Source organism: Trichechus manatus, unplaced genomic scaffold (genome assembly GCF_000243295.1).
Source record: "Trichechus manatus latirostris isolate Lorelei unplaced genomic scaffold, TriManLat1.0 scaffold00030, whole genome shotgun sequence".
Taxonomy (NCBI): Eukaryota; Metazoa; Chordata; class Mammalia; order Sirenia; family Trichechidae; genus Trichechus; species Trichechus manatus.
This window is the reverse complement of record NW_004443966.1, coordinates 10,958,208-10,970,696: the sequence shown is the minus strand read 5'-3', so window position 1 is coordinate 10,970,696 and position 12,489 is coordinate 10,958,208. Positions and strand designations below refer to the sequence as shown.

General features: G+C 52.0%; 1 protein-coding gene across 1 annotated transcript in view; it reads left to right on the top strand.

Annotated features, from left to right (window-relative positions):
• Positions 1 to 8,711, top strand: part of IGDCC4 (immunoglobulin superfamily DCC subclass member 4) — a 36,772-nt gene extending 28,061 nt beyond the window's left edge. The window contains exons 14-22 of the mRNA XM_012555026.1: positions 243 to 315; positions 946 to 1,129; positions 2,870 to 2,997; positions 4,589 to 4,759; positions 5,078 to 5,215; positions 6,112 to 6,217; positions 6,714 to 6,942; positions 7,748 to 7,909; positions 8,301 to 8,711. Of these exons, the coding sequence (XP_012410480.1) occupies positions 243 to 315; positions 946 to 1,129; positions 2,870 to 2,997; positions 4,589 to 4,759; positions 5,078 to 5,215; positions 6,112 to 6,217; positions 6,714 to 6,942; positions 7,748 to 7,909; positions 8,301 to 8,711 (1,602 nt within the window). The remainder of the gene's footprint in view (positions 1 to 242; positions 316 to 945; positions 1,130 to 2,869; positions 2,998 to 4,588; positions 4,760 to 5,077; positions 5,216 to 6,111; positions 6,218 to 6,713; positions 6,943 to 7,747; positions 7,910 to 8,300) is intronic.
• The last annotated feature ends 3,778 nt before the right edge of the window (positions 8,712 to 12,489 follow it).

The following is a 12,489-nucleotide window of genomic DNA, read 5'->3' as shown; positions in this document are numbered from 1 at the left end:
TACATTATCTATCAGATTATCACTCAACTCTAGATGATAAGCAGGGAGAGTGTCCCTGTGTGGCCCACCAGGACATGGAGGCTTAGAGAGGTAAAGGGACTCATCCAAGGTCACATGGAGCTGGCACTAGAACCAGGACTCCTGGCTCCCAGACAAGTCTTTCCACTGCAGTACATGGCTCGTGACCCTGTGTTGGACACCTTGGCTGACCATCATGACACTCCCTCGCCCCAATTCCCCAGGCTGCCTTTCAACCACGTGGCTTAGTGGATGGAGCATTCAGCCAGGAGCCAAGAAACCTGGGTTCTAATTCCAGTTTGTTCATTCATTCATTCAGCAAATATTTACTGAGTGTCTACTCCGTGCCAGCTCTGTTCTGGGGATTTAGTGGTGAACAACACAAATAAGGTACCTGCTCTCATGGAGTTTATTTGATTTTATGTGTATATAATAAATACTTATCATAGAGTACTTTCTGTATGCCAGACACTTTTCTGTCTACTTTACAAATACTAACTAATTTATTCATCATAACAACCCTATGAGGTAGGTACTGTTATCAGCCCCACTTTACAGAATAGGGATGGGGGCACAGAGAGGTTAAGTAACTTGTTCAAGGTCACACAGCTAGTAAGTGACAGAGCTGGAATTTGAACCAAGGCAATCTGGCTCCAGAGTCTGTGCTCTTAACTGCCGTGATTTGCTACTTCTTTCTACCGCATTTTTACATACTAGTGTTCTATGCTGTGCTATATGTATGGCCTTGGCAAAAGTCCCTTAAATTCTTGGGAACCTCAGTTTCCTCATCTGTGAAGTGGGAATGATGCCACCCAACTCACAGGATCTGAAGGGACGGAGTAGAGAAGGTGCCTTGGGCAGTGTTGATCACTGTAGATATGTAAGGCTGAATGTCCTCTCTCCCTTCCCACGCTGTTCACCTTCCAGACCTGCCCATCCAGAGGGGTCCACCCTTGCCACCTGCCCATGTCCACGCAGAGTCAAACAGCTCCACATCCATTTGGCTTCGGTGGAAAAAGCCAGACTTCACCACAGTCAAGATTGTCAACTACACAGTGCGCTTCAGCCCCTGGGGACTCAGGAATGCCTCCTTGGTCACCTATTACACCAGGTGGGGAGAGAGGCTGATGCTGTAAAGGGAGAGGAGGAGCAGATGTGGGGGCAGGGCAGCAGATGGTGATGGGGAGGGGGACATTTCACTGCTCCCCTGTTACGCTGGGGGCACGTTGAGTGTCTGCACCGGGTCCACTTCCTTGCCGTCTGGCCTGATGGTAACAGGTAGAAAAGGATTGTCCATCTATCCCATCCCCTCACAAGAGAGCCTCATACTCAACCCTTGGAGAACGAGATGCAAGACAGACCTATTTCTCCAACCTCAGGGAGCTCTCAGAGTGATGAGGATGAGACAACCCACCCCTACCCTGAGAGAATCCCCAGCCAGATGGGAAGACAGAGCCCTTGCCCTGAGGATCTGCTGTTCTGGCAGAGGATCACTGAAAACGCAATAATTAAGCAATAAAAGCAAGATTAAGCCAAGGGGGAGCAGCCATCTAAGATACATCAGTTGGTCCCAACCCACCTGGAGCAAAGGAGAATGAAGAACACCAAAGACACAAGGAAAATCTTAGCCCAAGAGACAAAAGGGCCACATAAACCAGAGACTCCATCAGCCTGAGACCAGAAGAACTAGATGGTGCCTGGCTACCACCAATGACTGCCCTGACAGGGAACACAACAGAGAGTCCCTGTCGGAACAGGAGAAAAGTAGGGTGCCGAACTCAAATTATAGTAAAAAGACCAGACTTAATGGTTTGAATGAGACTGGAGGAACCCCAGAAGACATGACCCCCAGACTCTCTGTTAACCCAGAACTAAAACCATTCCCGAAGCCAACTCTTCAAACAAAGAATAGAATGGACTGTAAGATATAAAATGATACTCACGAAGAGTATGCTCTTCAGTTCAAGTAGATGTTGTTGTTGTTGTTAGGTGCCATCAAGTCGGTTCTGACTCCTAGCAACCCTATGCACCACAGAACGAAACACTGCCCGGTCCTGCGCCATGCTCACCGTCATTGTTATGCTTCAGCCCGTTGTTGTAGCCACTGTGTCAATCCATCTCATTGAAGGTCTTCCTCTTTTTCCCTGACCTTGTACTTTACCAAGCATGATGTCCTTCTCCAGGGACTGATCCCTCCTGACATGTCCAAAGTATGTAAGACATAGCCTCGCCATCCTTCCTTCTAAGCAGCATTCTGGTTGTACTTCTTCCAAGACAGATTTGTTTGTTCAAGTAGATATACAAGACTAAATGGGCACCTCCTGTCCGGAGGCGAGATGAGAAGGCAGAGAGGGTCAGGAGCAGGTTGAATGGACACAGGAAATGCGGGGTGGAAAGGAGGAGTATGCTGTCACAGTATAGGGAGAGCAACTAGGGTCACATATCAATGTGTGTATAAATGTTTGTAAGAGAAACTAACTTGAGCTGCAAACTTTCACCTAAAGCACAATTTAAAAAAATACATAAATAAAGTGTTGGGGAAAAAAAAAAAAAAGAATAAGCCAAGGGGAAGATGCATCAGAGATGGTTCCTTGGGTAGGGAATAGCTTGGATTAATCCAGGAAGGGGCCTGGAGGAGGAACCTAGCTTTGTGAGTAGACATGGAGCAGTGATACCAGACCTCTCTGTAGGCCCTCTGGGGGGGGTGTGAGTGGCCCCCACACCAGGGAGCAGCTTCACTTTCCAGGATTGGGCCTGGAGCTGGGGCTGGGGCAGTGCAGTAGATTTGGAGGAGCTTACTCTGCTGGGTCAGTGGGCTGAAAGCACTAGTCACCATTTCTTGCCTCAACAGCTCTGGTGAAGACATTCTCATTGGTGGGCTGAAGCCATTCACCAAATACGAGTTTGCGGTACAGTCCCACGGCGTGGACATGGATGGGCCTTTTGGCTCTGTGGTGGAGCGCTCCACCCTGCCTGACCGTGAGTAGACCCTTGGTCCTCTGGCCAGCAACCCATCTTTTACCCAACCCCTTCTCCCTCCAGCAGCCCTCTTCTCTGAAACATCCCTCAGAACCAGTGTCCATCATTTGCTTTGCATTTGTATAGGACAGCCCTTGTGCTGGTCTTAACCATTTACCTGTAAACATAATGACCAGTAATGACTAGGATTTAGGTGAGTGGCTTCTTAAGAGTCTGTGGCGTTCATGAGGCCAGGTGGGGGAGGCAGGAGTCTTGGATTCTTATTCTGGGTCCCCATCCTGTCCCTGACACACAGGGAGACTATGGGCAGGTCCCTTCTCCACCCAGAGCCTCAGTGGCCTTGTCTGTAAAAGAAGATGGGACCGTTTGCTCTGCAAATCTGTCTCTTGCATCCGTAAGAACAATCTAGAAATGGCACTTCAAGACAGATGGAATTTTCTTCTTGCAGCAGAAGCTGTTTGGTTCTGTTGGCCCTGAGACTGTTTACCTTCTCAGTCGACAGAAGATCGTTGTCCTCTGTCCCAGGATCTGAAGTGGAAAGATGTGTGTGGTGTGCGTGCGTGTGCTATGGGGAAGCCCTCAGCTCTCACGAGTTTGCTTTTAAAAAATACTTATAAATTGTTTCTCATCCACCTCTAATCTCAGTTATTATGGTTTAAAACTGCACAGGGACTTTAGGGAGACCTGATGTGTTCTCAGAGGAAGCTTTATGTCACTGGATCCCCAGCTCAACTGTTGGTGCTACAAAAGAGGGCTGTTCCTCTCCTTTTGCAAATGGGGAGCCTGGAGCCTAAGAAGTGGAGATGTGCTTGGGGTCAAAGAGGGTTGCTGGTGGCCCATGATGTTGTGGTTCTGTTATGCCTTAGAGCCCTGAGACCCCGTTACACCCTTGAAGATCGGAGTCCCTTCCCTACTCCAGTCACTTGGGGTCCCTACCTCTCACCTTCCTCATCCATCTGCCCTGCCCACCTCCCAGGATTCATTTCTCTTAAAATAAAACACAGACCCTTCTATGGTGGTACTTCTCCAACTGGGATTCCCATGAGTCTGTGGGAGCCTGTGACTGGGGTAGGCATAGACAAAAGCTACATACGACATCCTCATGTACAACCAATTTTACTTGAAGATTTTCTGGGGAAAATTGGAATTCAAAATGATAAATAATTTTAAACATTATTTTAATATTGAACTTTACTGTGGAATAGGTGCAAATGCAGTATGAGAGTTAAAAGTAAAATGTGAGCCTTCCAAAAATTGTTGAGCTTTGCCCCCAGGCCCCTAGAATTCTGGGACAGTCTCCTCAACCCTTAGAAGTATTTGGGTGTGAAAGTTTGAGGAGCTGTGCTCCAAGGATTGGGCAGAGCTGAGTGGAAAAGAGCTTCTGAGAGGGGAGGGATAGTGGTAAAGCCCGTTTCCGCCTATGGTTTTCCAGAAATTGCAGCCCTCATCTTTGCTTGACCCTTGAGGGTTTGTGGTTTGTTCACTGACTGGGAAAGAAGGGAGGCCGTATTCTTGTGCTCTGTCTCCCAGCTGCCACAGAGCCAGGGCTCTCAGTGACCCTGCCTCTTCCATCTTCACCCCTGCACCTCAGGGCCCTCAACGCCCCCGTCAGACCTGCGCCTGAGCCCCCTGACGCCGTCCACCGTCCGGCTGCACTGGTGCCCCCCCACGGAACCCAACGGAGAGATCGTGGAGTACCTGATCCTGTACAGCAACAACCACACCCAGCCTGAGCACCAGTGGACCCTGGTCACCACGGAGGGTGAGGGCTCCCATTCACCCACCCCCAGGGCGAGGGTGAGGGCTCCCGTTCACCCACCCACCCAGGGGATCTGAGTGTGAGCTTCTCCACCCCTCTCCCCTTCCCCACTTCCCCATTGACTGGATTAGCAGTGAGAGTGCCACTGAGGTTTGTCCTAGGGGATTGTGGGAGGAGCCGAGTAGGGAGATGCTACTACCTGAGTGGGGCGAGGCTGGGTGGGGGGACAGCAGCTGTGCTCAGTCCTGCTTCCCTGTCCACCCCAGCATCCGCCCCTACCCCATCCACCAACCCTGCTCTCCCTGCTGCCCCCTCCCCCAGGTAACATCTTCAGTGCTGAGGTGCATGGCCTAGAAAGCGACACTAGGTACTTCTTCAAGATGGGGGCGCGCACGGAGGTGGGGCCTGGGCCCTTCTCTGGCTTGCAGGATGTGATCACTCTCCAGGAGAAGCTCTCAGGTATGAGGGCAGGTAGGACACAGTGGGGTCCATCCTGGGTCCCTAGAGTTCCCTAGAGGCCCCTGGAGTGGACTTGGATGCTTCGAATCCCCAAAGCCATCTCTTCCAAGCCCCCGCCTCTGCGTACAACTACGTTTTCATTGTTCTGGGCGGCTACCCTCTTGCTTTGGTGGGGAGAAGGAGAATTTCAAGCGGAAATTGGTGTGGATGAGTGAGGATTTGATTGGGAGGCCGGATTTATGAGGGACTGGTTTGGTTTGGGGAGCCCTGGTGGTGCAGTAGTTAAGAGCTCTGCTGCTAACCAAAAGGTCGGCAGTTCAAATCCTGCAGCTGCTCCTTGGAAACCCTCTGGGGCAGTTCTGCTCTGTCCTGTAGGGTCGCTGTGAGTAGGAATCAACTCGATGGCAATGGGTTTTTGGTTGGTTTGGTTTGAAGACCTTCTTGGAGGGATCCCGGCTTCTTTAGGAGACTGATTTGACTGTAGGATTGGCTTAGTGAGGTGACCAGCTTTAGGGGATGGAGGCAGACAGCGGGACTGGCTACGTAATTTGCAGGGCCCAGTGCAAAATGAAAATTCAGGTCCCTTTATTAAAACATTATCAAGATTTTCAAGATGGTGACTGACAGCAGAACATTCAACCAAGTGCAGGGCCCTTCTGAGCATGGGACCCTGTGAGGCTGCACACTCCTGGTGGGCAGGAAAGGGTGTGTTTCTTTGAATGGCCAGTTTGATGGGGAAGGCACAACATCTGGATGTCTGCAGAGAGGACAGAGGAAGGAGAGGGAGTGGTCGTCCTATCAGGCCATGCATCAGAAGACTGGGAGTGTCCAGAGGGCGAGACTCGGTGCCCCCTCCTGTCCTTGACCTGCTGTGCCCCCTCCCTGTCCCCTGCCAGACTCCTTGGACGTACACTCGGTCACGGGCATCATCGTGGGCGTCTGCCTGGGCCTCCTCTGCCTCCTGGCCTGCATGTGTGCTGGCCTGCGCCGCAGCCCCCACAGGTGGGCAAGGGAGCCAGTCCCACCGCAGTGGGGAGATTCCAGGAAGGGCTGCAAAGATAGGAGAGCAGGAAGGTGGCCACTCCTTCTGCTCGGCACCCCCAGGAGCCCGATTACAGTTTGGACTCTGGGATGGAGGGATGGGGGTGAGGTTGTCATGAGAATGGAGAGGTAGACTTAGGGGAGCCCCCAGCCCAGGCCAGCAGGGGGCAGGCACAGGCAGAACTGCCTTTCTCCCTCTTCGTCTGAAAGCTGCCAGCATCTGGGAAAGAGGCCCCGAATCTCCAGATGCCTGGAGCCAAGCGAAGGATGGCCTCATCTGCAGTGACATAGCTGCTCTGAGCAATCCCAGAGTTTTCTGTTCATTGCACAGATAAGGAAACCAAGTCCCAGGGCGGGACAGGGACCTACACAGAGCCATAGGCTGCTCTAGATCCCAGCCCCTCCCCCAGCCCTCCCCCTTTGACCACTGTGCCTGGCTCCCCATCTTTCCTTCCAGGGAAGCCCTCCCGGGCCTGTCCTCCACAGCCGCCACTGGGAACCCAGCACTGTATTCCCGAGCCCGGCTGGGCCCCCCCAGCCCCCCAGCTGCCCACGAACTGGAGTCCCTCGTACACCCCCGTCCTCAGGACTGGTCCCCACCGCCGTCAGACGTCGAGGACAGGGCTGAAGTGCATAGCCTTATGGGTGGCGGCGTTTTGGACTGCCGGGGTCAGTCCAAGCGAAAGGTGAGCCCCAGCCTGAGTGGGTCTCTTGCCAGGTTAGAGCCCCACACTGTGGCTCATTCCCGGAAGGGACACCAGGGGGCGCGAGAGCACAGCTTGTGCCCCTGTGAGAGAAGCCACGCCCCAGCCCCTCCCCCACTTCTGGGCCAGGTGCCGAGAAGTGGCTCTCTCCCTCCTCCATGAAAGGGCTGGCAGGGCAAGAAGCAGATGGCCCTCTATCCCCTGGCAGACTAGGTCAGCCTGGTTCTCACGGAGGGAGGGCCCCCAAGGGATTGTAGGTGACTAAAGAGGCTAGAAAACCCAGCTCTCTCCTCATCCTGGGAGCTGAGAAGACCTCTAAGTCTCAGCCTTGGCCGCCATGGGGAAAGAGACTGGTAAGCTTGGCTGTGGCGGCGTGGTACTGGGGCCAATGGAAGGCCAGCTTCCCGCAGGGCAGGCCCCCTCCATGCCATCGGTGGTGGCACATCACGCCCTATTCTGATCAGCCCTCTGGAACCCCTGAGCCCTGGTCTCATCCTGGCCCTGCCTCTGTGCTGGAGACCTGGCCTTGCTTAGAAGCCTCCAGGCTTTGACAGAGCATCTGGTATCAGGGTTCTCTGCAGGAGGACTCGTCCATCTCCAAATCCTCCTCCACTGACTCTCAGCCCATTCTGTGCTCCTCCCCCAGAGCCTCGGGGGAAGGGATTTAGCGGGGACCAGCAGACGGGGCCCCCTTCTTCCCCGCGTCCCATCCAGTTCCCTCCCTGTTTCCCAAGCCCAGCCAAGGCTGGTCCTGTCCCTTAATGCTCCCCCTTCTTGCCCTGTACAGATCTCCTGGGGTCAGCCTGCTGGGCTGAGCTGGGCAGGCTCCTGGGCAGGCTGTGAGCTACCCCAGGCGGGCCCCATGCCCTCTCTGACCCGAGCCCTGCTGCCCCCTGCCGGAACTGGACAGACGCTGTTGCTGCAGGCTCTGGTGTATGATGCCATACAGGTCAGTGTCCTGGGGGAGGAGGTAGTCCCTGGGTGGGCAGAAGAAAGGCCTGGCAATCTACTTTCAAAAAATCAGCTATTGAAAACCCTGTAGGGTTGCCTGATTCTGAATCTACTGGAAGGCAACTGGTTTAGGTTTTTTTGTTTCCTGGGGGGAAGGAGGAGGAAAGGAGGGAAGGGTCCCCATGCTTCTAAAGAGAAAGCAGTGAGTTCTCTGGAAACCTCTGGAAGGTGTTTTCCGCGGGGAGAGGAGACTAGCCAGGAGGTTCCTAGAACCTCCAAAGGTCGAGTCGGTGGCGGGCAGGCCAGTGTGCGGGAATCTGTTTCAGCTGGTGTGGAATGGTCACTCTCAGTGATGGGCAGTTTGTCATTGTGGTTTTTGCTCTGACCAGGGCAACGGGAGGAAGAAGGCACCCCCAGCCTGCAGGAACCAGGTGGAGGCTGAAGTCATTGTCCACTCTGACTTTAGTGCATCCAAAGGGAACCCTGACCTCCATCTCCAGGACTTGGAACCTGAGGTTGCCCTGCCTTCGGATGCTCCTAACCTCACCTCGCGTGTTGTGGATCTACGGCAGGGGGCAGCCTGGCTGGACCTGGAGCTGGGAGGGTGTGAGCAGGCAGCCACTGGGTCAGACAGACTTACGTGCCTGCCAGAGGCAGCCAGTGCCTCCTGCCCCTACCCAGACCTTCCACCTGGTGAGGCTCTGGAGGAGGCCCCTGGGAACAGCTGCCAGCCAAAGGCCCCCTGCCCTCTAGCAGCCAGCCCAGCCCTGCCCAGAGCCCCAGTCTCCTCCTCTGCTTAGCTCCCCTAGAGTGTGCGGTTTGGAGCAGGCTGGTGTGGGTCACGGGAATGGCATGAGACGCCATACATTTCACCTTGTACCTGAAGATACTGAACATCAGCAAGCCGATTGGAGCCTGGGTGCTTTGGCTCCTCCCATACTCTTTGCAGTACATATGTGATATGTGAGAGACGTGAGACACAGCTACATGGGATGTGTACATGTGTGGGGCACATGGATGTGTGCTGGTTGGTGAGCTGGGGAACCTGGGCCCAAGCCGTGCTCACTCCAGCCCAGTTGATCCCCCAAGTCTGGACAATGCCCAGAGCGGTCAGTCCCAGCCCTGTGGGCCCCCACCTGCGTCACCCAGCCTTTTATTACACACTCTGAGAGTGTCTCCAGTGCCCTGTCTGACAAAGACAACCCCGGCCCATCTTCCTGTCTGGCTGGGCTGAGTGCACATGGGCTCTAATGCCCAACACTTTAGCTGCATCGCCTCCCACACCCCACTGCCCAGAGAGGGCAACCCTGGCTCCCCTCAGAGCAACTCTGCGTATGATTTTGTAACGTGTGAAGTGCCTGGTTTTGAAAATCTGCTTGTCTCCCTTTCTCTCTCTTTCCTCCCTTCCCCTTTGCTGCTCTGCCTGGTCTGTTTCCCAGTCACCTGGCTCCCCCAGTTCTAGGGCCCTTCCCTTCCTCCCTGTTGCTCTCCTTTCGTCTCTCCTGTTTCTGTCTTTCACTCTCCCCTTGTCTGTCTTTCTCTGCCTCTGTGTCTCTCGGCTGTATCTCTTTCTGTCTCTCCGTCTCTCACATCTCTCGCAGACTGTGTCATCAGTTCTCCTGCCTGGGTTCAGTATCTGTCCTCCCTGACAACATGACTACCTCATGTCTGTTCGAGGCCATAGTGTGACTCCTGTGCCTGCGCCTTTCATGTCATCCGTGTCCCCCTGCCCCCTCTTCTCTCAGTGTTCTGCACGTTCCCTCCCCAGGCAGTTGTTTCCATACAGCACCCCCAGCCTCAGGGCTGGTGGGGAGAAAACCTTCCAGCTTCCCTGGTACCTTTCACCTTGGGGTTGAGGTAAGAGGTTCTCCTTCACGTCACTGAAGGGGATTTTTGAGACGGAAGGAGAATGTGATTCCTCCTCCCCCCAGAGGCTCAGGATAAAATTATTCTCTCCCTTCTTTGCAGGGACATGGGATTGCTGGATGGTGGTGGTTTTGACCTTTCTTCCCAGCTAATGGCAGAGGAGGGAGGCTGGGGTTAGGGAAGCCACAGCCCAACCCCTTCCGCCTCTATCTGCTTTGAACTTGAGTTGATCTGGGGTGCGGGGTAAGAGGAATCTCCTGTCTCTGCACCCGGCACATTCACTCTCTATAATCCCGCCCTGGGGTGCTGGAAGGGAGGTCTTTGCCCAGGACAAGGGTGGTTGGCTTCTTTTGTTTTCTTTAAATTCAATCCTAGCGTCATTTTCTGTCGACTTGCCACACGGAGACAGCTTGACTTCTCTTCCCTGTGTAGAGCAAACAATGCCATTTGTTTGGTTTTCCACATCAGCCCCTCCTAGGAGCATAGAACACGCGGTCTGTTCTCTCGAATTGCGTCTTTGAAACTAATCAGCACATCAAGGGTTAACTCTGGCTTCTGGGCCAAATTGGAAATAACCAGTCTATCTTTCCTGTTTTTTTTTTTTTTTTCTTCTTTTTTTTAATGATGAGATGTCTCTCAGCAGAGTCACAGCTTCCTCAGACCCTGAAAGCATCTGTGTTTATTACACTCGGATGTCACTCACATTTGACATCTGCACCTACATTTCCTCCTCCTCCCCCTTCTTCAGCCAGCCTACGATAACACTAAGGATTATTAATGTTGGTTTTGTATCTCGTTAAGCGCAGAATTGTCACTTGTACTATTTCTGTAGCGCTCAGCATTGCTATGGCTAACCCCACTGTATATGTTTCATTATTGCTCTGGAGGTCAAAAGCCTTGTTTTATTTTGCTGGTTCGATTTTTTTTTTTTTTCTTGAGAAAAAAAAAAAAGAAACTGCCCTGAGTTAAATGGCTGTTTTAACAGTAGGATCTTAGCATTACACTAAAACCCGCTGCCATCAAGGCAATTCCTGCTCGTAGCAACACTATAGCACAGGGTAGAACTGCCCCATAGGGTTTCCAAGGGTGTAAATCTTTACGGAAGCAGACAGCCACATCTTTCTCCCGCAGAGTGGCTGGTGAGTTCGAACTGCACACCTTTAGGTTAGCAACCTAGCTCTTAACCACTGCGCCACCAGGGCTCCTAGCATTATGCTACATAGTCATTTTTCATGCTCTTGTTTAACAGGCACTGAGGTTCTGGTTTAAATTAAATAGCTGCAAATGAGACAATTTATAACCCATTAGGTTGGGTGGAAAATTCTTTCTCAAAAGCAACTAAGTAATAAATCTCGTATCTGCCTATAACTCACACTTGATAAGAAAATGGCCATTATTCGCTAGCATTATATATGATTTAGGCCCTGGGTAATCCTGGAAGTGTTAGGATTGTGTCTCTGTAGCCGTGTTCTTATTAGAAAAGAGTCTGTTGGCCTTTTACAGGGTAATAATCCCTCTGTCACCTTCCATTGGTGCCTTAATTTTTTTTTTAAGTTTCATTTTAAAATCTTCCTCGTCTTGATGCATGACAAGTGTAATCGGTACCTGCTCATTTATTTGTCTATATTTAGTTTATGCTGTATTATTTAATTATTTCTCCAGCATTTTTTTTTCTCTTTACAAATATGATATTCTTTAGTGTTAAGCCAGGGCATTGATCATGTACCTGTCCCTATAATGAATTAATAAACTATTTTCCAAAAATAAGGAATTCTCTTTGGGAATTTTCAGAATCGAGGAAGAACTGAAGCATCTTCCTCCCTCATCAGGCACTGAGGAAAAAAGACAAACTTAAGGAAGATGAATCCTTGGATGGAGCTCTTTCCATCACATTTTCCTGAACTTTCTTGGCTGCAAGGGAGGAGTGAACTCCAGAGATTCGGGCTCCACGACCTTCTTTTAGTAACTCTGGTCACCGAAATCGCTCAGGGCTGCACATTCCCGTGCATGCACAAGCTCAGAGGCCCACGTGCGCACACTCACCTTCACACTCAAACATTCACACCCAGACTCACACACGAAAGTCCATGCTTACACACCACAGACATCTCAGGAACATGATTGACAGCACTCTGATAGAACAGAACACCCTTCTCTCCTGGAGGGAACAGAGAGCCAGAGGCTAACCTGTCTGGGACCACCCCCAAAGTGGCTGGAGGGCCAGACCCCAAGTTAATTGACAGATCACACAGGGAGATACTGCACGTTTTGCGAGCGGCAGAATAGCCATTATTTGCATATCACTCTCAGACCACGGGCTGTGATAAAGAAGAATTAAACACTTGTCAAAATGAATTTAAAATGACAGCAATTCAGGACACCAATTTGACCTTTCCAAAGGACAAAGCGAGAAGGGGTTGTTGGGAACTCAGGATCTACAGGAGGGAGTCCCAAAGCTTTCAGCCCATGGAGAGCCCCCATCCCCTCCCCCTTCTAATGGCCACTGGAGGCCCACCATCCTGCCCGTCCTCACAATGAAATCCACTGGGGGCTTCGGCATGCTGGTGTCCCTGACCCTGAATTTCTCCATTGCCTCTCACTGCTCACGTGCCTCCAGTCCAGCCTCTCAGCTTCACCTCCAGACTGCGACTGCACAGTGAGGAGTCTCAAGGCTGTGCAAACCCCATCTTAGTAAACTTGTCCACCTATTGG